At 56.7% G+C, this 22233-nt stretch overlaps 1 protein-coding gene across 3 annotated transcripts; it reads left to right on the forward strand.

The window, feature by feature from the left end:
• The first annotated feature begins 1079 nt into the window (after positions 1 to 1079).
• UNC13D (unc-13 homolog D) lies at positions 1080 to 21503 on the forward strand. 3 transcript variants are annotated; one of them, XM_072937157.1, is made up of 32 exons: positions 1080 to 1184; positions 8468 to 8500; positions 9281 to 9388; positions 10083 to 10142; positions 10343 to 10409; positions 10496 to 10673; positions 10802 to 10846; positions 11193 to 11261; positions 11405 to 11474; positions 11758 to 11862; positions 12104 to 12196; positions 12856 to 12959; positions 13148 to 13265; positions 14468 to 14592; positions 14858 to 14948; positions 15213 to 15269; positions 15356 to 15453; positions 15687 to 15738; positions 16035 to 16165; positions 16408 to 16528; positions 16960 to 17100; positions 17239 to 17337; positions 17686 to 17892; positions 18064 to 18132; positions 18432 to 18511; positions 18729 to 18834; positions 18909 to 18980; positions 19103 to 19186; positions 19467 to 19587; positions 20049 to 20172; positions 20424 to 20629; positions 20707 to 21503. In XM_072937157.1, the coding sequence occupies exons 1-32, from the start codon at positions 1158 to 1160 to the stop codon at positions 20808 to 20810; spliced, it is 3165 nt and encodes a 1054-aa protein (XP_072793258.1). In that variant the 5' UTR covers positions 1080 to 1157; the 3' UTR covers positions 20811 to 21503. The 3 variants fall into 3 exon arrangements, with proteins under 3 accessions (XP_072793258.1, XP_030143061.4, XP_030143060.4); XM_030287201.4 differs by lacking the exon at positions 1080 to 1184 and adding an exon at positions 3131 to 3207; XM_030287200.4 differs by lacking the exon at positions 1080 to 1184 and adding an exon at positions 6278 to 6514.
• The last annotated feature ends 730 nt before the right edge of the window (positions 21504 to 22233 follow it).

A 22233-nucleotide genomic window follows, 5' to 3' on the forward strand; every position in this document is an offset into this window, starting at 1 on the left:
GACTTTTCCACCACCACCTAGAGCTGTCTGTGATGTGACTTGGGCTCTTCAGCTGAGAGGTCTCTCCCTGCCCCTGATGCTGGGAAATGCAGCTGCTTCCCTCCTCTGAGGAGTGTGGGGTAACTGGCTATTTCCAAAGTGCTTTGAGATCTTGTGCAAAGAAGTGTTGCTGCAGGAACCGCAGGTGCTGCTGACAGATTTCCTGCTGTCAGCCCTGAAATCCTGGTGCTATCCCTGGGGCTGGGGAAGTTCTTTACCTTGGAAGGATTACCCCATCCTTAGGGATTAAGGATCCTTACCCTGGAAGGATTGCTCCGTCCTGTGTGTGCTTGCCTGGGGTTGCCTCCAGACAAAGGAAGAAACAGAGTCCTCCTCTTCCTCCACACCATTCTGCCCAGGTTTTGCCTCAAATGCTCCAGCTTCATGCATTGATTTCTTTCTGGCTGGGGGGATGCACTAAGCAGTTGTAGAGAGAGGGATTAAGCCCACCTGGCCAGGACCTCCCTGTCCTGTATGTGCCTTCTTTTGGAGATCATGAGGACTTCCCACCACTCCCAGAGCTGTAGATGGTCAAACTGCCTCTGACACATGATGGACACCGATTTATCAGCTCTCTCATAGCACTGTCTCCCTTTGCAAACTGCTGGAGGTGGCAGGAGGTGTGGGGTGAAGTTTGGCTCCAGCTGCTCTCGGAGCATCCAGGAGCAGAGCAGCTCCTGTTGCGTCACAGGCACCACCACCTGTGAAGAACTGCCAGGGGTGTGTTGGAGGTGGGTTTTGCTGTGATCAGGAGGAGTTTAAGGTTAAAGCTGTACAGAAAAGTGAGGTTTGTGGGTGAGGACAGAACGCTGAGATGTGCAGGGTGGGGATCTTTATTTCAGTCAAGGCTCTCCCTGCAGCCAGAGCAGGTGTTACTCACCTGTCTGCTCCTGGAGTGAGTCAGCTCCAAGAGACTGGAACCAGTATTTCAGCCCCCTCCTTGCTCAAGGGCTGGCCCTGTGCCACGGGGACAGGCCCCAGTGGGACACGAAGTGCCCCAGGTCACGGGGACCTGCCAGTGGTGGCTGCTGGATCTCACACCCCAGGGTGCTGCAAACAGACCAGGATCCCTCCCTGCTGGGTCCCCCAGCCCACCTGCCAATCCCTACACAATTCCTATGGTTTCTGGACGCTGGAAACAAAAGGTATCAGCTTGGCTCCATTTACGAGCTCAGCTCAGCAAATCCTGTCTTTCTAAACCTTTCCTTGCCCCTGCTCAAGTCGTGTCTCCTCCTCCTCCTCCTCCTTTTCCATGCACTTTGCTCTTTGAGGGCTGGGCTCTGGCTGGGACACACTGGCACAGACTGACTGCAAGAGTATTCCATGTCTTGGTGTGTCCCTCTGGAATGTGGGGGCGGTGGGAGAGGTCCTGCAGCCTCCTCCCATCACAAGCTTGTGGCTCTGTGGAGCTTGCCGGGCTTTCTCTGGGGCTTTGGTAGGTGTGTGGAGAGAATTGTTGGTGGAAAAGCCATGGGGAGAATGCTCTGTGCTGGAGTTGGTCAGTAATTTGGCATCTGTGCTCCAGAATAACCTGGTTAATGGGCACCATGGAGGCATGGAGGTACCTGAGTGTCTTGGTTTGAACACACAGGTGTCTGCTAAGGAAGGCAGGAGCCTCCCTTGAAATGGAAAATGTAAATCCCCTCCCTCTGAATTATTATAATTTTGAAATTGAGGGGCTCTCCGGCAAAGATACGGGAATAGGAATAACAGTTCTTTACTAGGAAAATTAAAAATACAAATGCAATAGTATAAAAAAAGAAAACAAACCACTGCCAGAGTCAGAAATGCCCTGACCCCCTGTGGGTCAGGGAGGTGGCAGCAGCCCCATCCCAGGGTGGCTCAGCCCTCCTGCAGTGCCAGCTGTGCTTCTGCTGGAGCAGGATCCTGCACAAGGGGGGAGTTTTCCTCTGGAGCTCCAGGGCTGGGGGAGATGGGCCTGGGCTCCTCTGGGAATGCAGTGGGGAGAAAGCTGCTCCTCTGGGAATGCAGTGGGGAGAAAGCTGCTCCTCTGGGAATGCAGTGGGAAGAAAGCTGCTCCTCTGGGAATGCAGTGGGAAGAAAGCTGCTCCTCTGGGAATGCAGGGGGCAAAGGCTGCTGTGCTGTTCCCAGGTCAGATTGTATCCAGGTAGGAATGCTCGGCTCCTCCCCTGGGCACAGCATCTCCCCATGGATGATGGAATTTTCTCAGCCATGCAGGGACACTCAGTGGCCATGGACAGCAGAGATCTCCTGGAGGGAGGGAGAGATAAAGCAAACTGCCCAATTAACGTCAGATGACTGCTCCTCCTCTAACAGATGGGAACAGAATAGACACCCCCACTAACATATTTCAGCCTAAGACACTGGATGTCAGCCCTGGGTTCTTCCACTTTCAGAAGCATCCCCCTGGTCCCTCCTCAGCTCAGGCACATGCTGTGGGTCCTGCTGCTCTCAACTCAGCCCCCAAACCAGCAAATAAATTGGCTTTGAAATGTGTCCCCCATTCTCTGTCCCTGCAGTGAGGGGATGATAAATCCAGTGTGTGAAACAGAATTATCTCAGTGGGAGAGGGAAGTGGAAGACAGCACATGACAGTGATGGTGAAAACATTTTAAAGTGGTCACAAGGTGCTGTGAGGCAAATGAGGGACATCCAGGTCTACACATGAAGTCTGTGACTTCCTCAGAGTCATCCTTGCATGTCCCTGCCATGGAGCTGGCAGCTCTTGTGCCAAACCTCTGCTCCTGCCCAGGGCTCCCAAGGGGAACAGAGCTTTCACAACTGCCCTGTGCTGTGTGGGTGCCTGGAAGTCCCCTTTGCTCTTCCCAGAGGGATGGAGTTTGCCTTGACATCCTTTTAAGATGTCCCAGATGAGGTGGGAGGTACTGTGTGTTCCCCACCTCCTTCCCAGGTGCCCCCATATTTTGTGAGGTGCCCCCAAAGTGCTCAGGAGAGCTGTGGGGTCAGGGCAGGAGTGAGGGGGGATGGCTGACATCCCTGGTGCCTGCACTCTCCCTTTTGCCAAAGCCTGGCAGGCGCCCCTGGGTTCTGCAGAGTCATCACACCCCGTGCTTAAAGGAGAAGTGAGGGAGGGACATGTTGAAATCAGTTTTTTGACTATTTGCCCATTTCCATCCGAGAGATAAGAGTGAGGCCAGGCTGCGGCTTCGGGATCGAGACAAGAGGTAGGAGATAAACTACTATTAATGCTGGTAGAGGTTCTTTCCTAGCAGGTTTTCCTTTAAGGGGAAGATGATTCCCTGCAAAGAAGGTGATGATACTTGTTCTTTGGAGATCTGTTTTCTCAGCAGCACCTAAAACCCCATTCACAACTGAGCTGTGGACTTTATTTATATTGGGGACAGGTATAAATGGTTTTCCTTTAGTATAACTTCTTTTTAAAAGGAATGTAAGGCTTCACTCCACATTGTGCATATATATGTTGGTTATTTTGGGAGGCAGGCTGCCAGCATGGGAAGCAGGGGCTGTTTTGGGGAATGCCAACCCCATTCCTTTGGGAATTCCTGCATTTGATGTCTGGGATATTTTGCTAATTATATGCCAGTGTGGGAAATATATCAGGAGTTTATCAGGATTGTCTCTGCTAATCAGAAATCCTCATTCTGGAGCTGCTTTTAGGGCTTCTCTTATTGATCCCTGGACAAGGAGTAATTCGAGGTGCTGGGATTACTGGAGCTTGGTGATTTTTGTCACTGGTATATTGTGGAAAAGGTGGCTGCTGGTAAAACTCAGGGGAAAAAGGATATTTGCTGCTTTTGAGACCTGATCACCAGACAGCTCTCCCATGGCACAGCCAGAGACTCAAATCCATGTGATCCCTGCACGGAGTCCTTCCCCAGGACCCTGCTGGCTCTGATGGGAGCTGTGTGCTCCCACCCTGCTGGGCTGTGCCTGAGCATTTCCAGAGGGCACTGCAAACCAGGGAAAGAGCTTTTAAACAGACACTTCCACACTGCAGTTGAACTTTTGCTTTCTAAAGGCTGCACAACCCCAGCCCAGCCACCAGCTTCTGGCTGGAAGGTCACTGCTTGATGTTTAGCAATAGTTATGACTGGATTTTACTTCTCCAGTGTTACAAGGAGGAGAGAAGTGGCTTTGAGGATTGGTTAAACTCTTCCAGCTGTTCTCTCTGTGCTGGTTGAGGCAAGAGACAGCGTGACTGCTGTTATTTTTTGTTGGCAAGGAGCAGTGAAAGGTGTGAGTGGCTCAAGGATGCTGAGTCCATGTCCTGCCTTTACCTCTGGGGTTGCTGTTTTCTGGGCCAGATTTTGAATTTTGCTATGAAAACTAAAAGCAAAGATGACAGCAATGGTTTCCAAAGGCCATCATGCACTTTTCTCTAGATCCCACTAACAGCATTTTGCAAGGGAGCACAGAGCTGATGTCCCAGATCAATAAACTGCATTTGTGCTTGTCATGGGACAGGAATCAGCTTCTCCACCAGATCCCCCCATCAGGGAGGGAGGAGATGCTTTGAAGCTGTTTGCCCGAGGTGAGCCAATGGAAAAAGGCTGGATAAAGCCAAGGCTGAGGCTGGCAGGGCTGGGTAAGCACCTCTAAGCACCTCTGACAGCAAAGGCATCCTCAGCAGGTGTGGGGTGAGGAGGTGGCTCCAGTGCCAAACTGGGAAGTGCACAAGAAGGGGTTCTGAAGCCCAGTTCCTTAGGGCACCCAATTTCTGGGGACAATTTCCAGAGCCCTCCTGGCAGGGGAGAGAGCAGAATTGTAACAAACAGCCTTTTTCAGACCTCAGGGAACAAGGCTGAAAAATCTCAGTGCATTTCAGCTTTTGGGGGTCTCACTGTATCTCTGGATTTTTATTCTGTAGATTATCTTGGCATCCCCCTCCTCCTGAAAATGCAGTGTTTTTATGCTGTGCAGCCCCTCTTGGCCCCAGTCCTGTGCTGGCTGACCTGGATAAAGAAAATCTACCCCCCACATCAAACCCCTGTTCTGCTCTCAGCCCTTTTTCCATCGCCTGGTCCCACAACTTCAGGGAACCCCTTTTGCCATAATAACCTGCTCTTACAGGGTTCCAGGGCAAAGGGAGGCTGAGTCTCTCTTAAAGCAATTCAAAGAGTGCAAGCTGCCTCGATTAAAGGAGTGGATTAGTGCAAGGCTGGAGGGCTGCCTGCCCTCCTCCTCTTGCAGGGATGCTGCTGCCAGCATCCTCCTGCAGCCCTGCTTGGAGCCAGCGTGCTGGGAGGCTCTGTGCTGTGGGTTCTGATTCCTTCTCTGGTATTCAGGGGACAAACTTCCCAGTGCAGCTTCCATGGTCGTGGCTTCCTGTTTGGATTCAGCACAAATCCCTGGGTGCCCTCACAGTACCACCCATCCCAGTGTGGAGCCACTGTCGGCTGTGTTACATCTGAAACATCTTTTTTTTAGGGCTTTTGGGCCATCCAGGGGCCAGCAAACAAAACCTCCCCGTGGGGAGTCACTGCCCTGCTGCACAGGGCTCCTCAGCAGCCTCAGCAGTGCCACCAAAGCCGGTGGTGACACTGAGCAGGGGCTGATGTCCTTGTCCTTCCCTGGGCTGTGGCTCTGGCTGCTGAGCAGCAAATGCTTGTGCAGCTCAACAGCTCCTCCAAAGCCCTGGAGACACAACAGGAGCAAAGTGGCTCTACCCTGCCCATCTGCTGATGCCCAGGGTTTGTTATCAGTGAGAGCATCCTGATAGGGATCTGTGAGGGGAGGGCACTGCCTGGCAAGCTGCACTCAGATAAAGAGTTCACAAGAATGAGAGCTGATGGTAAAGAACAAGCTTTCCACGTCATTTCTTTCTGCTTTTTTCTCAGTAACCATCTCTTTCTGGACAGCCTGTTCAGGAAAAAGGTCCTTTCTCAGAGCTGTTCTTGGCTCTTTGCTGCATCTGTTCTCAGCCCAGCCTTGTGCAACTCTCCTGGGTGTTGCAAAGACTTCTCATCCTGCAGCTTTTGCATGGGGTTTCACATCCCCCATCCCCCGGGGCTGAAGACATCCCCTGCTTTCTGCAAGGTCCCTGCCTCTGCTCTCAGGGCACAATGGATCCCAAAAACACATCAGAGCCCATCTCCTCAGTGTTGCCTTCACTCATCCTCTCCATCCTCCCCTTCCCCTGCTGGCCTTTGCCTTCTCAGGGCTGTTTCTCTCCACTTGCTCCCAATTCCTTGCTCAATAAGTGACAGCAGGCACCTTCCTTTGGCCCCCATGCCATGTGTGGGGTGTCCCCCATGGCGAGAGGGTTTTGGGGAGCAGAACTGGGGCGCTGCTCCCCGGGGTGCTCTGGAAGGAGCCCCAGCGCTGCTGTTTCCGCTCTGTTAAAATGGCCACGCTCTGATAAGGGCTGTGGTTTCCTTTTTGAGCAGCCAGCCTTGGGGGAGGCACAGCTGCAGGCAGAGCTGCAGCCCTGCCCCGCTCTCAGCATCCCCCGAGATGGATCCTGCTGGCCTGAGCCCCCCAGGGACCCTCCCCGGGCAGGAGAGCCCCGAGGTAGGTGGATGGGAGCTCAGGGGGCTGGGGACAGCGTTGGAGGTGTGGTGGCAGCAAGGCAGGACAGGGTGGCTGTGCCCAGGGGAGGCTGTACAAGGGGGATGGGGGCAAAGGGACCTGGCTGTGAGTGAGAGAGGGGGGTACCATACCCCTGGGCACCCCAGGGTGAATGAGGGGTCAGCTGCAGCTCCATGCCCCCACTGAGGGTCCCCTCTGAGCCCCTCTGGGCCCTGTGCTGCCACAGCTGTCCCAAAGCCCTGCTCCAGCCCATCCCAAAGTGACCAGCTCCCTCTGGGTGCCCGTGTCTGTCCCAGTGAGATGGGAACCACAGCCCTGCCCGGTGCTGCTGGAGCACGAGGGCTCAGAGCCCTGTGCTGGGCTCCTGGGCTGGTCTGTCCTGGGGGTGTCCCCCTCTCTGGGGCTTGTCCCCCCTCTCTGGGGCTTGTCCCTTCCCGAGCACCCCTGTCCCTGCTGCCTCCCCACTGCTGGGCTGGGCTGATGCTGGGGGCTGGATACAGACCTGGATTTAAGCAGCACTGCTGGATTTGAGCTGGGCTCTTGGCATGAGGATTAGCAGCAGTAAACACGTCCTGGTGGCTCAGCCCAGCTCCAGTTTAACCAGTCCCGTGTGCACAGGGGAGCACGGAGCAGACCCTGCTGCCCCCAAAACCTGCAGGGATTCCTCCCCCTGCCCTCCTGGGCTCCCCCACTGCTGGGTGAGGAGCAGATGCTTGTGTCTTGCTGATAATAAATAACAGCAACAGAGAAATAAAATCTTTTTCTGTCCCTCTGCGCTTCTGACCTTGCAATGGGGCAGCACAGACTGTGGGGATGCTGGAGGATTTGGAATGGGGCCATGCCCCCCGAGCCTTGGCACGGGCAGGACAGTGCCAGCAGCAGCAGAAGGTGCATGGAACCTGGGCAGGGGCCTCCTGAGTGCAACACTCCCCTTCACAGGGGGTGCTGAACCACCAGAGCCCCCAGCAGCCACCAGTTGGTACAAGGAGGGATGTGGAGGCAGGTGGGAGAGAAGCAACTCAAGGGTTAAACTTGCCAGGGCTGGAAGGGTTGAATTCAGTCCAGATGGCCGGGGGATTATGCCAGCCCTAGATTTGCCATAAGCAAATGTTAATGTTCAAGCTCAGGGTTGGTTTATTTTTTTTCTGTTAGGGGTTCCTAAGGTCACTTTGGGGCCTGGGCTGACCCACAGGTAGGATTTGTCCATCTGTCCATCCATCCATCCATCCATCCATCCATCCATCCATCCATCCATCCATCCATCCATCCATGCCTCCCCACCACCCCTGCATGAGCAGGTGCTGGGACCATGCTCTGCAAATGCCCCTCAGCCCAGGAAAGCCCAAATTCATTTAAAAACTTCTGTTGCAGTTTTTGGTGTCACCCCCTTGTACTCCCAGAGGCTCCAGTGCCAGAACCCGTGACAGATGGCACAGGGACACCAGTCCCCTCCTCTGGCAGTGTCACTGCTTAGATTTAATTCTGATTTGGAAACTCAGTGCTGTCACTGGGCATCCCTCAGGTGGGGGATGAGCAGTGCTCCCTTGCAGCTTTCAGAGATTTGTGGCAGGGCACCAAATCCCGGTGGATTTGGCATCTCCCTGCCCAGCCTGGAGCTCCTCAGGGTGCTCTGGCCCCCTGCCCTGTCCCTCAGCTGCTTTGCTCTCCTGGAGTGAGTGGCTCTGGGCTTTTAAATCCTCCTGGGGGTCACCCCAAGCTGCTGTTGGGTTGGGGGTTTTAATGGGACTTGGGGGTGAAGTCCCCCGTGCTGGTGTGTGATGGGGGACATTGTCCCTTGGCCGTGAGGTGACATCCCACCCCCGTGTGCTGTGGGTGAGGCCACCCCACACTGGCTGCCCTGCCCTGTCCGGCCACCACTTCCTCCTCAGGCCATGCTCTTGATGGGAAACCTCCCTGCTTCTCTTCTCTCCCCAGATGGATCTGTCCCACCGCTTCTCCAGGGCAGAGGTACGAGCGTGGCCCCTCTGGGCTGTCCCTCGGTGGCACTGGAGGGGTGACAGTGCTGCAGGGGCTCGGGGACAGGGCTCAGCTCCTCAGGGACAGCGGGCAGGGCTGGATGCTGGGGGTGGCACAGAACCTGGGGAGCTGTGAGGAGAAAATCCTGCTGATTCTGGGGGATGCACAAAAATCCTGCTGATTCTGGGGGTTGCACAAAAATCCTGCTGGTCCTGGGGGATGCACAAAAATCCTGCTGGTCCTGGGGGATTTGGGGGATCCTGCTGATCCTGGGGGATTTGGGGGATCCTGCTGGTCCTGGGGAATTAATGGGAATCCTGCTGGTCCTGGGGGGTGCAGGGGGATCCTGCTGGTCCTGGGGGATTTGGGGGATGCATGGGGATCCTGCTGGTCCTGGGGGATGCAGGGGGAATCCTGCTGACTTTGGGGAATTCATGGGGATCCTGCTGATCCTGGGGGTTGCAGGGGAATCCTGCTGATCCTGGGGGATGCAGGGGGAATCCTGCTGGTCCTGGGGGATGCACAAAAATCCTGCTGATCCTGGGGAATTCATGGGAATCGTGCTGGTCCTGGGGGATTTGGGGGATCCTGCTGATCCTGGGGGGTGCATGGGGATCCTGCTGGTCCTGGGGGTTGCAGGGGAATCCTGCTGATCCTGGGGGATGCATGGGAATCCTGCTGGTCCTGGGGAATTCATGGGAATCCTGCTGATCCTGGGCATGCCTGGAGCATGTCTGTCCCCACGGGAGGTGTCAGCTCTGTCCCCCACAGCTGGCCCTGCTCTACGAGGAGGTTCTCTACACCATCCGGCACCGCCTGGGCAAGCCCAAGCAGCAGCACGTCAGGGACTCCCAGGAGCTCTACTCCTACGTGCAGAAGGTGCATCCCCTTCCTGACAGGGTCCCCAAAACCTGTCCCCTGACATGTGCATCCTCCCAGCTGCAGGGGATGGCAGGGGTCTGTTATGCCCCAAGCTCGCTCGGTGAGTTTTTAAAGGGGCTTTGATTCACTCTGCTGAATCCAGGAAACCACAACATTCTCAGGAGGCTGAATAACAAACTTTTACTTGCAAACTTGAGAATATTAATGTTGAATAAGGTTGGGCTTTCCATGTGCCAGGGGCTTGGGCTGGACCAGATCCTCCAGAGGCCAGGATGTGGAAATGTCCCATCCCAGCTATGCAGAACTTGCCCTGACCCCCACCATACACAATTTCTCTCTGGTTGTTTGGAGCCAATAATCATTCCTCTGGCCCCTACAGGGCCACTCAGAGGGAGCTTTTAACAAGCACCATGAAAGATGCAGCAGCAGCATCCAGCTGGAGGGCTGGGAGCATCCTGTGGCTGGGAAGTCTTAGCCCTGGGGAGAAGTGTTTATCTTTAGGCTGGGGATGGTGGGAGGAAGGCTCTCCCTCAAGAGCTTTTGGCTGGTCCCCAGCCTTCCTGCTGGACTCTGCCACTCTCCTCTCCCCTTGGATTGCTGCTGGCACCCAGGGAGCAGAGGGAAGCCCCTGGCTGCTCTCCAGCCCCTGTTACCAGGGCAGCATCCATCACCAGCCCCAATATCCACACAGGCTTTTGGCATGAACGAGGAGGAGCACGGTGCCATCATGCAGCAGGTCATGGAGCTGGAGGTACAGTGTCCCCAGGGTGCAGCTGGGGTGGTGCTGGGGGGCTGCAGTGCCCCATAGCCCCTGTGGTTGGGATTTGGGGCGCCCTGGGGTTGTCACTGATGGCAAAGTCCTGCTCCAGCCCCATCCTGCCAAGCAGGGGTGAGCCTTCCTCACAGGGTTGGTGACCCCGCACATTAATAGCTGTTTATTCATTTTTCCAGAGCCCCATTTACTGCCTGAAAGCCACTGTGAAGGAAGCCAAGGGAATTTTGGGTAAAGATGTCAGTGGTAAGTGAAGTGGAGGGGTGGGTGTCCCATGGGAAGAGGGGGAGCTGCTGCTCCTGAGTGGAATTCCCAGAGCTCCTCCCTCGCAGGGCTCAGTGACCCATACTGCCTGCTGGGCATCGAGGCCAGGAGCCAGGAGCCAGCCCACCCCGACCACAAGAAGAGGATGAAGGCTGTGGTCAAAGACCTCATCCCTGAAGATCAAATCCATCGCACCCAAGTCATAAACCAGACCCTCAGCCCAGTGTGGAACGAGACCTTCATCCTGTAATCCACCCCCAGCCCTTGGCTCTGTTCTCTGGGGGGATGCAGGGCATGGCCAGGGCTCTTGGCTGGGGATGGGAGCTCCCCACTCGTGTGCTACTCCAGTAACAACATCCCCTGGTGCCTTGCAGGGAGTTTAAAGATGTGGAGACAGCCAGCTTCCACCTGGACATGTGGTGAGTGCCAGCACCCCAGTGAGCCCAGGCCCTGCCCGAGGGGCTCCTGCCTCCTGGGGTTCAATCTGCAGCTTTTGTAATGCCCCAAAGCCAGCTGGGCACCCCTTTCCCCATCCCTTTCCGTGCAGGATGTGACCTTTGCCAGTGCTGATCCTAAACCCTGGTTTAATTTATGGAGACCCACGTGCTCGCAGATTTGGGCTGGGTTTGGGGGTTGCCTCAACCCTGACACTTCCCTGCTGCTGTGCTTTCCCTTCTCCACCATCATTGCAATTCCCTGCTCTGTTTTTCCATCCCCTGCATCTCCCCCTCTCCCCACCCTGGGTTTTGCCTCCTGCCTTGGCAGGGACTCGGACGTGGTGGAGTCGATGCGGCACAAGCTGGGGGAGCTGACGGACCTCCACGGCCTCAAAAGGTCGGTGCTAAAGGTTGAAAAATGGTTATTTGCCTGCTGGAGTTTGAAAATCACCCTGTGTCACCCTTCTCCATCCCGAGCACGGCCGGGTCACGGCTGCAGGAAACCTCCACACCCCTCGGCTGTTTGTTTGTGCCTTCCAGGATCTTTAAAGATGCTCGCAAAGACAAAGGGCAGGACGATTTCCTGGGGAACGTGGTTGTTCGCCTGAAGGTGAGCCCTGCCGTGCCTCCACTCCTCCGAGGGACTCCCCAGGACTTCCCCCAGGGAACCCTCCAGGGTCTGGGCACACCCAGCATCCCATCTCAGAGCCACAGACCTAAGTCAGGTCCCTCTCCGTGCCACAGGCATCCCAACACACTCAGTCACTGCACACCCCGTGTTTTTAATCCAGTAGAGAATCCTGCAGTGGGATGAAGATCCCCTGGTCTCTGAATGAGATCCTCCTCCTGGGAAGGCTGCCCAGGGCTTCCCCCTTGTCCCTCTGTGCCTGCAGGACCTGCACTGCTGGAATGACCAGTGGTACCAGCTGGAGCCACGGACAGAGACCTATCCCGAGCGGGGACACTGTCACCTGCAGTTCCTGCTGACCCACAAGAAGGTGGGATGGGATGTGGGAAGGTCCTGCTGCCTGTCCCTTGGGGTGCTCTGGGGTCACAGTGCCAGCCCCAGGAGCAGCGGTGCCAGCAGCAGGGTCTGCAGGTGCTGGACCTTCCCCTGAGCTCTGTGCCAGCACCAGGACCTGCTCCTGGTTCACCTGTAGCCCCTGGCTCTCCAGCCCCTGTGGCAGTGTCCCTGTGTGTCCAGCAGGTGATGGCTCTCTCTGCCTTGTCTCCTTGCAGAGGGCCACCACGAGCAGCCGCACACAGCCCAGCTACACCGTGCACCGCCACCTGCTGCAGCAGCTGGTGTCCCACGAGATCCTCCAGCACCAGGTACCACCAGGGCTGCCACCAGCATCCTTCCAGCCCTGCAGCAGCTGGGCTGGGAGCTCTTCCTTTGCAGCCCACACCCCAACACACTGTGTGAGGGGAAGGAGGGTCAGGGTGATGCCTGGCATCTTTTTGGGGCTCCCACTCCTGTAAATACCCCCTCTCCCTCCATGGTGCCTGCCCTCCTCCTCCTCATCCTCATCCTGTCTTGCTCCAGGACACGTCCCTCTCCTGTTGCAGCATTTCTGAGAGAGAGAGGTCATGAATTGTGTTTGGGATGAGATTTGAGCTACTCCAGTCAAGGTCTCAGATTTGGGCCTTGTGAGGCCTTCCAGCCTCTGACACAGTTAGAAATTAAGAGTTTGTGGCGCAGTTAGAAATTGTATTAAGGTGTGATGGGGAGCCCTGGGCTGTCTGGGTCTGAAGTAGTATAGGTTTATAGTAAGGTTTAGGCCACCTTAAGAGAAAGATAAACAATGTTAGCTTGCCAATCAGAGTGCCTTTGTAAATTGTAAACTGTGTAGAAGTGTATAAAAACTGCCATCTTCTCTGGAATAAACGGAGAACGTTGCATTAAGCATAGTGGTTGGATGTGTGTTCTGTCCAGCCAGCTCCCTGATTTAATGATTTAATGGCTTTTCTCCCCCTTTCCCCCCTGGCAGGCTGGCAGCACCTCGTGGGACGGGGAGCTGAGCAGCCACGCCAGCACTGTGCTGTACCTGCACGCCACACAGAAGGACCTCTCTGACTTCCACCAGGACATGGTGTGAGTACCCACATCCAGGGCACCCCAGAGCAGCACCTGGGGCCCCCCTGGGCGCTCTGACTGTGCCACGGGCTCAGGTGCTGTCCCCAGGACGCCTGGGTGCCCGCTGTGACCCCAGCTGTGACTGTGGCTGGTTCCTCTGTGCCCCCCAGCCCTGGGGGCTCAGCCCAGCCCTCCCTCCTCCCCAGGCAGTGGCTGGCCTACAGCAAACTCTACCAGAGCCTGGAGTTCAACAGCAGCTGCCTCCTCCACCAGATCACCAGCATCGAGTACCGGTGGGTGCAGGAGCGCCTGAGGCCGGAGCAGGTGAGGGCAGAGATCAGGACCAGCCCTGAGCCTCTCCTCCCAGAGCCCCTGGGGCTGTTTCAGCCCCCATGTTCCAGGAAGGGCAGGAGAATGTGGGGTACAGGGTGCCAGGGCATCTGGAGGGCATTTCCCCCTGTTTTGTTGGTTTGTTCGCCCCTCTTTGTGGAGAGCCCCTTACCCTCTGCACTGACATCCCCCTCCCCCATCCCTGCCATCAGGTCAATCACAACCCCCTGCAAAACTTCAATATGACCCAATTTCTGCTTCTCCCAGCCTGTTTTCCCAGAGCATCCCTGCACCCTGCTGAGACATTGGGTTTTCCATGCATAGCAATGAGGTTTAAGCACAAAGCTCAGTTCAGTCCCTCCAGGGAGAAGCTACCAGAGACATCAGGGCTTTTTTCCCATCCCTGGAGGAGGCTGGAAAGGAATGGGAGCAGCAACTCCCTCCTCTGTGGTGCCACGGCCCTGCCAGCATCTGCCTGTCACTGAGGAGGACGATGCATTGTCGAAGACCACCCTGGGTCAGGGGTGGCTTTGTGTGGTGAAAAAACTTCTCCTCCAACCTGTGCTTCCAAAGAAAGGCTCAGCAGTCTCTAAGGAGTTTATTACAAGTTATCTAAAAGATTTTCTCCTTGAGCTGCTGTGGTTTGCTCACAGCTCAGGCAGAGGCACACACACACCCTGACATCCTCTCTGACTCCCGACTGCTTCTTCTCTCCCCCTCTGCCCAGGGCTGCTGCTGTCTTTTATATGGTACATTACGTGTTACATGGGTACAGTTTTTCCCCAATGCCCATTACCTATATTAAATGGTGCTTTTCTACTCTAAACCAATCTGTGAGTGCCAACATCACCAAGAACATGGAGGGAAGGAAGGAGAAAGAGGGAGGACAGGGCAGGCCCAAATCCCTCCATCTTAAAACCTCTGACCCCCATGTACAAAACCAAAACCCCCCTGTACAGCACTCAAAAATTCTTCCCTCTACTTTGTAACTACTTCTACTATAATATCTAAACTTTTGTGACTTCTTGTTCTTCCCACAAGGTTGGTAACTCATTCCATGGCTCAAACCCAAAATCACAGCTGTTTCCAGCTGCCTGCCAGGGTCTCAAATGCTTCTGACCTGGGCCTGGAACATCCAAAAATGTCTGAGGGACATTTTGAGTTCCAACAATGCATGTTTCCTTTCTTCTCCCCAGAAAGCAGAGCTGGCCGAGTCCTTCCAGTCCCTGCTGACCTACGGGGTCTCCCTCATCCGTAGGTTCCGCATCATTTTCCCCCTCTCTGTCCCGAGGTCCACGGAGAGGCTCCAGTCCCTGCTGCGGTGAGTCGGGCACTGGTGCCAGCTGCTTCTGGGCTCCTGTGGCTCAGCCACTGTGATGGACAAACCCCTGAGCCTCAGCAAAACTCAGTGGGAGCCCTTTCTCCCCGGTCTAGGCTGCTGTGGCACTTGTCCTGTCCCAAACCCCATCCTGGGCTCCCTCTGGGGAATGCTGCTGGGAGGGGAAGGCTGTTTAGGGTCTCTGAGGGGAGAGGTGCTTGTTTCTGATGGCAGGTGCTGGGTTTCACTCCAGTTTCTCACTTTGCAGGGTCCTCGTCCAAATGTGCAAAACCAAAGCTTTCCGTGAGCTGTGCACGCCCAGCCCTGACCTCCCCCAGATGATCTCCACAGCTCTGAAGGTATTGGGGGTCCCGCCCACCCCAGCCCCTGCAGGGTGGGACCCTGTGGGTCTCCTTGTCCTTCCACCCCCTGCCCAGTGCCCACACCTCAGCAAATCCACATGGATCACCGTGGCATGGGAAATACCCACCCCTTCAGCCTGGCCCCAGGTTCCCACCACAGGTTGTCCCCTCACCCAAGGGACAGGGAGAGTGAAGGGGGTGACAGAGCTGGCTTTGCTCCTCCTGCTTCCCTGCCATCCCACCAGGACTCCTCTCTTGCAGTCAGGCACAGCGGAATGGTTCCACATGCAGAAGCAGCACCTCAAGCCCATGGTGAAGGTCAGTTCCCATCTCTGTCCCTCCGATGTGATAAAGTCACCTCAGAATGTCTGAGCATCAAAAACAAGCTGTTCTTTCCTTTGCAGAGCATAGAGGAGAATAGCAAAGCCTTGTCCAAGCTCCTCCTGGAGGTGATAGAAGATCTCAAGCAGTGCCAAAAGATCTGGAATAAATTGTTCAGCACGTAGGTTTCAGTGCTTGATCTTACCCCCACCCACCTTCCCTGGGATCAGGAGTGACAGGCACTTTGATGCCTCATTCCTTGGCCCTTGGGCTCCACAGGTGGGATCTTTGGTCCCACCTCTGCCCCTTGGAGCTGTGCTGTCCTCACCCATGACATGGCCTGGCAGGGTTTGCTGGGCTGGTTTTGCTGGGCTGGGGCTGGCAGGCTCCTGACTCCACGTTTCTCTCTTGCAGCAACCTGAAGTTGAACATCTTCTCCATTGCCTACCTGGAGCTGGAGAGCCTGGTGAGCAAGCCTGGGCTGCTCTGCCCTCAGGGGAATAAGGTCTAAAGCCAGGCTGAGGTTTTTGGGCACCTTTCAGGTGGAAACTGCTTGTTGCAAGCTTGGAAGGGGAGCAAGAGGAGCTCCCCCTCTATCCCTGTGTGCCCATAGGGTGACTATGGGGACTGTTTGACCCAACAAATCTCCTGAAATGCCGCCCAAAAGGAGGAGGAGTCCCCTGAGCTGAGCCTCACTCCAGAAGGAGCCTTCCTGGCCAGACCAGACCTCACCGAGTCCCCCCTGGCCTTGCTCCCATGCAGGTGGCAGAGCATGTCCAGCAGCAGCTGCACAAGGTTGACAGCAGCATGTCCAGACCCACGGCCGAGAGCCTCTTTGATCTCTACAGGAAACTGCAGGAGCTGTGCCAGATGAAGGATTTCCTCCCAAGCAGGTACCCAGCCCTGAGAGGGGAGAGGTGCCGGGGGAGGGAGCGAGCAGTTCACTGAGGGGGTCTCTGGATCCTTCATCACTAGCTGCACACCAGGCAGAGCAGGCTGTTGGTGTCTGCTGTCAATGGGAGCATCTCCAGGAGGGGTTTGGGCCCATCTCTGGGTGGGGTTGGTGTGAGAGCAGGAGGGGTGACAGTCCTGTGCTGCTGCTGTGGGGCTGGAGAACCGGTGCCTTCCCCCACAGGGATGGACCTCTGGCTCTGAGCAATTTCCACCAGTGGTTTGAGGAAGCGCTGCCCCTGTGGCTGCAGAAGGCGTACAGCACCGCGCTGGAGAGGGCCCAGAGAGCCATCCAGATGGACCAGGTAAGGTGGGGAGGAGAAATCTGCCTCCTCCCTTTGGGACACTGCAGCTGTGTCACCACACAGGCGCCTCTGGCAGCCCAGAGCAGCCTGGTTCCCCTCCCAAAGGCATAACAACGTCTGTGGTCCCCTGGGCCAGCTGATCCCACCCACCCTGGCCCCACACAACGTCCCTGTGTCCCTTCCCTCACTGCTCCCATGTGATCTGGGACCCTGCACTGGGGCCATGCTGGGAGAACCCCCTTTGCTTCCCCGTGTTCTGTGGGTGTATGGAGGGAAGCAGGGAGCTCGTGCTGCTCCACCCACCCTCATCGTGTGATGACACTGGGATATAAGGAGCTGATGATGGGCCAGAGAGCCCCAAAGTGAGGGAGCAGCTGTGCTCTCTGGGATGGCAGCTCTCTGTTCAAGCTTTTGCCTTCTCTGCCCCTCAGCTGAAGCCTTACGGGTATCACAAGCACAGCACATCCACCGTTGACCTGTCCACCTGCTACGCCCAGATCGTGACAACCTGGAAGCAGCTCAACTGGCCAGACCCTGAGAAAGCCTTCATGATCATGGTCAATCTCCTGGAGGTTTGTACAGTTTCCTCCTCCTGCTCCTGGGGTTGTGTCTCCATGGAGGAGCCAGGACCCCGGTGATGTGGTTCCCTGAGCCCACGGTGGTCCCCGTGTTGCCTGGTTCAGTCCCGTTGGTTCCTCTCTGTCCTGCAGGACATGTGCAAGATCTCCCTGATGTACTGCAAGCTCATCAAGGAGAGGGCTGAGGCTCTGTCGCTGAGGGAGCAGAATGAGGGCGAGGCGGCCAACAAGGTTGGTGTTGGAACCTGTCCAGGTGGCTCCAGGAAAGGCAGGATTTGGCCCTGGGTTTGGACAGAGAGGGAGCTGTGCTGCTGAGAACCCAGCTGACATCCCCAGTTTGGGTTCCACAGGGACCAGTTGGCCATCAAAAGCCGTAATCCTGGAAAATCAGGAGGGAAATGATGTGAGCAGGGGGAGCAGGATGGAGATGGGGACAGGTGAGGAGATGGTGATGGAGATGGGACTAGGGATGACGATGAGGATGAAGATGGGAACAGGAATAATGATGGATTGCCTTGGGGATGGGGGTGTGGGATGCTGCAGGGGGTGTGGAGCCTGAAGCAGACCCACCTCCCCCAGCTCTGCATCGTGGTGAACAACATCGAGCAGCTCCGGCTGCTGATGCTGAGGCTGCCATCACAGCTGGACTGGGCCCAGCTGGAGCGGCGCATGAGGGGCCTCATCGACCCGCAGCAGATCCAGAACGCTCTGCACAACCAACTCGACAGCACCGTGGCCTGCCTGGACCACGAGGTCCGGGACGTGGTGCAAGCCCTGGCTACCAAGGTGACCACCTGCCACTGATGCCCCCGTGGCCCTCACCTGGCCCAGAGCAGTTTCACACAAGGTGTCCTGAAGCCCATAACGCTCCTGGCATGGAGACAAGGCGGAGCTGGGCATGGGGAGGCTGCTGCAGAGGCCAAAGTCCAAGTTTCTTCCTGCATTTCTCCCTGGCAGCTGGAAAAGGGCATTGCCAGACACATCCAGGAGCTCTCATCTTCCAGTGACACCCAGAAGCCTGAGGATGTAAGTATCTAGTCCAGCCTCTCCTGGACCATCTTTTTTGGGCAGCCATGGATAGCCTTTGCTTGCTTGGTGCCTCTGTCGCCCTCCATCACTGCTCCCTGCCCACGCCTGGGGCACAGGACACACTGGTGATGGGGCCCAGAGCTCCACAGGCTTTGCTCGATGCCCACGTCAGCAGCAGGACCACACCAGGCACAGCCTGGCCGTGTGGGAAGGAGCCCCCTGGATCCTTCCTGGCCTGCTGTGCCCTGCTGGATACACCCCCCTGCCCTCCCCAATGCCCTCTCCTCTCACTGCAGTCCATCATCCCCCTCATGAAGTTCCTGGAGTCGGAGCTGCAGTACCTCAATGAGCATCTGGTCCAGGAGAACTTCAAAAGGTGACCAGGGCACTTGGGATGCACTGTGGAAGAGGCCACCAGCAGCACCATCCCTTGGGCAGGAGCATCCCCCCAGCTCCACGGGGCTTGGGGCCATCCCACTTCAGGGCTGGCAGGATCAGGCACTTCTTCTGGGGCTTTGCAGAGCCCTTCAGCTGAAGGGCATCCCTGCAGCCCAGCCCCTGGATCCTGCTCACAGCCTCCCTCTCCCCTGCAGCCTCCTCACTCTCCTGTGGCACCACACCCTGTCCGTGCTCTCAGCAGCACAGGGGCCACAGGTGCCCTCGCTCCAGCACTGCCAGAGGCTGTTCTGTGCCCTGAAGGTACCAAGGGGAAGCAGGGGGTCCCTGGCAAGGACAGGGGGTTGGCTGGTGGCTCACAGCATCCTTGTCTCCAGAGCCTGGAGCTGTGCTTCCACGCTGAGGGCTGCGGGCTGCCTCTGGAGACCCTCCACAGTGCAACATTCCGGGTATGGGGATGGGGATGGGGAGTCCCCGTGGCTTCCTGTGCGAGGCAGGGATGCCAGGGAGGACATCCCCGGGCTGTGGACCTGTCCATGGGCTTGACCATCACCTCTCCCCCTCCCCACAGACGCTGGAGACTCACCTGGCGCTCTGCTCCGCCACCAGCCGCAAACTCATCCAGAAATACTTCAGCAACAGGATCCAGCAGCAGGTAGGAGTCTGGATGGTGCTCCCAGCCCCTTCCCACATCCCACCCTTGCTCACAGGCCCTGCCTGTGGAAATGTGGAATTTCCCCACTACCCTCCCAGTCCTGGGGCTGTTGGGGCAGGTTTTGCCTCAGCATTGAGCAGGAGGGGGCTCAATGCATCCCAGAGGATTCCAGCACACCCTGGTACCCCAAAATTCCTGCCGAGCCTCTGCCCAACCCTGTGCATCCCCTCCGTGATGGGGATCAAGCACAACACCCTTATCCTTGTATCCCACTGCCCAGCTGGACACGAGCTCGGAGAAGTACGGGGCTGTGACCATCAAAGCTCTGTACCGGCCTTCGGAGCAGAAACTCCGCGTGGAAGTGCTCAACGCCACCAACCTCATCCCGCTGGACTCCAACGGTGGGTGTGGGTGGGCAGGGGACTGCCCCAGGGTCTCCTGTCCTTGTCCCTGGCATGCTCCAGTCAGCAGAGATGCTGGCAATGCTTGGACTCGCTCATGATTTGCTTTGTTATCCAAGGAGGTGGATTTGGGGGAAAAGGGGGGTTATTGTGCTGGTTCTGGGTGGTTCAGTGGGATGTGGCAGGCAGGACCAAGCAGTGCCCACATCCCACTGCTTGTGGCACAAGCCAGCAGCCAGGGCGGGCGGCTTTTCTTCATCACACAAAGCAGTGGCAGATAAAAAACCAGGCCTGGTGAGCAGCGACCTTCTCTGGGCATTGCTGTCGTTTGGAGCGCTCTCCAGGAGAGGTCACTGCGGGCAGGATTAGGGATGCTCCGCACCCCCCGGAGCCCGGGCTGGGCTGGGGGATGTGGTGAGGCTGCCCTGAGCACCCCCTGGCTGATGTCTGCACCCCACCAGGCTCCAGCGACCCCTTCGTGCAGCTCACCCTGGAGCCCCGGCACGAGTTCCCCGAGGTGGTGGCTCGGAGCACCCAGTGCAAGAGGAACGAGCTGCACCCCCTCTTCGACGAAGCCTTCGACTTGTACGTAGGGGCTGACACCCACTGGGCCCCCCCAATCCCTCTGAAGCCCCTCAGGCTGCAGCAGAGCCTCTGCCATGGGGCTGCTGCTCCAGGAGCTGCCAAATCCAGGGATTTCAGCCCCAAACCCCTGGGAGGTGCGGGGCTGTGCTGGGGCCCTCAGCTCGGAGGGGTTTGGGGCTGTGGGTGTCCATGGAGCACAGAAAGCTGTGACAGAGGGGTGGGATGATCCCCTGCCCCCCGTGCCCCTGCAGCTTGATCCCCTCCGAGAAGTGCCGGCAGGAGGGGGCCTGTCTGCTGCTGACCGTGTTTGACTACGACATGCTGGGAGCCAACGACCTGGAGGGAGAAGCCTTCTTCCCCCTGTGTCACCTGCCCGGGCTCGACACCGAGGAGGACGAGGCCGACATGGGCCGGGTGCCCCAGACCCGGCTCCCCCTCACCCACCCCAAGCCCACGGGTACGTGGTGCCACAGCCAGAGTGGGGAGGGGGCCGTGGGGAGCATCTCCCACCATCCCTCCCCTCTTCTCTGGCAGATGAGATCCTGCAGCTGCTGGAATCCAGGAAAAAGGACAAAGAAGCTCAGGCCTTCGTTAAGCTCCGCAAGCAACGAGCCAAGCAGTCCAAGGAGACAGAGTGAGGGAGGGGCAGGAAGGTGGCCCCAAAAGGGGAACTTTTGTGGTGTTGGAGCCAGAACCATCTGCAGGGAGTGTGGGGACCCTGTGCCCGCCCCACCACAGCTCCCAGCACCCAGCTCACCCCCAGCTTCGGGCAGCAACGCTCCCACGAGCCTGGGAGGGTGGGCAGGTGGATTGGAGGGGATTTCTTTGCCTGCCTGGACTAGTAACACTACAAGAGGGATGTGAAAGTGTGGCTGTCCCTGCATGTCCCTCTGGAGTTTGTCGCTGCCAGTGCTGCATCTCCTGGCCGTGTCTCCAGCCCTCCTGTCTGCAACACGACTGGTTCAGCCTGGGGACAGCCATGGCCAAACCTGCCTTCAGTTTTGCTTTTTCTTTAATTTTTTAAATTCCTTTTCTCCCTCATTTTCTTGTGGATAAGCCTCTTATTTTAAATGAAAAGCCACAAAGCTGATGTGTGGGCTGTGTGCCTGGGGGCAGTGGCCCTGTGCTGAGAGCAGCAGCACAAGGGGATGGGACAAGACATTTGTGGCCTGGTGGAAGCTGCTGAATTTCTCCTTTTTAAAATGTGTATAGCTCTTGTGTCTGTTTGGGTGTTTCTTTAATTTACCACCAATTTTACTGACCTCCTGGAAGCCTGGGATCTTGCTGCAGCTTGGGCAGCAATAAAGAGCATCACAGCCTTGGTAGCCAAACCAGGAGGTATTTTGGGCAGCTGACAGCCCAGGATGTGGTGCAGGTCCCTGGCATCACTCCCAGCCTGTGCCAGGGACCTGGGTCCCTCTGGAAGTGGTGGGAAGCTCTGCAGGTTGTATCCATGTGGGGTGACCCAGTATGGCAGTAAAAATTCCTGACAAGGCAGGTGGTTTTAACAATTTGTTGGGCTTTTTGGAGCTTGTTTTCTCTGCAATTAGTACTAATTATACATCTGGAGCTCCCTCTACCCCCACCGTGCATGGGGGTGACCATGTTTGAGCTGCAGCAGGTCCCTGGGAGCTGCCAAGGAACAGGGAATTAAAAGCATCCCCCTCCCGGGTGGGCAGAGCAGCCGCTGGGTCAGCTCAGGTCAAACCCTGGAGGCGGGGGTGGGAAAAGCAAAAAGCTCCTTTGGTATCTGTGTGACAGAGCCCACAGCAGGGGGGATTAAGGCGCTGCGGGCTCTCAAGGAAGCCATTTGCTGGCTTAGGTTTTAGTGCAGAAAAATAATATTCCAGATCTGCCTCTGGGATTGTGGGGATGCTGTCTCGGGGTGTCATCTCAGATGGGTCCAGCTCCCTGTGCCTGCACCCCACAGTTCACCTGGAGCTGGCAACCACCTCATGCTTTATTACGAGGTTTGCTACACGAGGCTGGAGGTTTGAATATGGTTTCAGCTCATTTTTAGCTGTTTTTTTTTAAAAATCCCTGCATCCCATCTTGCCCTGG

Source organism: Taeniopygia guttata, chromosome 18 (genome assembly GCF_048771995.1).
Source record: "Taeniopygia guttata chromosome 18, bTaeGut7.mat, whole genome shotgun sequence".
In the NCBI taxonomy this organism is placed as follows: domain Eukaryota; kingdom Metazoa; phylum Chordata; class Aves; order Passeriformes; family Estrildidae; genus Taeniopygia; species Taeniopygia guttata.

Excerpts from the sequence above, each read along its gene's own strand:
- UNC13D (XM_030287200.4), top strand. The coding sequence starts at position 6,458 with ATGGATCCTGCTGGCCTGAGCCCCCCAGGGACCCTCCCCGGGCAGGAG. Across the intron at positions 11,262-11,404 it reads GACCTCCACGGCCTCAAAAG|GATCTTTAAAGATGCTCGCA; the intron begins GTCGGTGCTAAA and ends TGTGCCTTCCAG. Across the intron at positions 18,512-18,728 it reads GTCCAGGAGAACTTCAAAAG|CCTCCTCACTCTCCTGTGGC; the intron begins GTGACCAGGGCA and ends TCTCCCCTGCAG.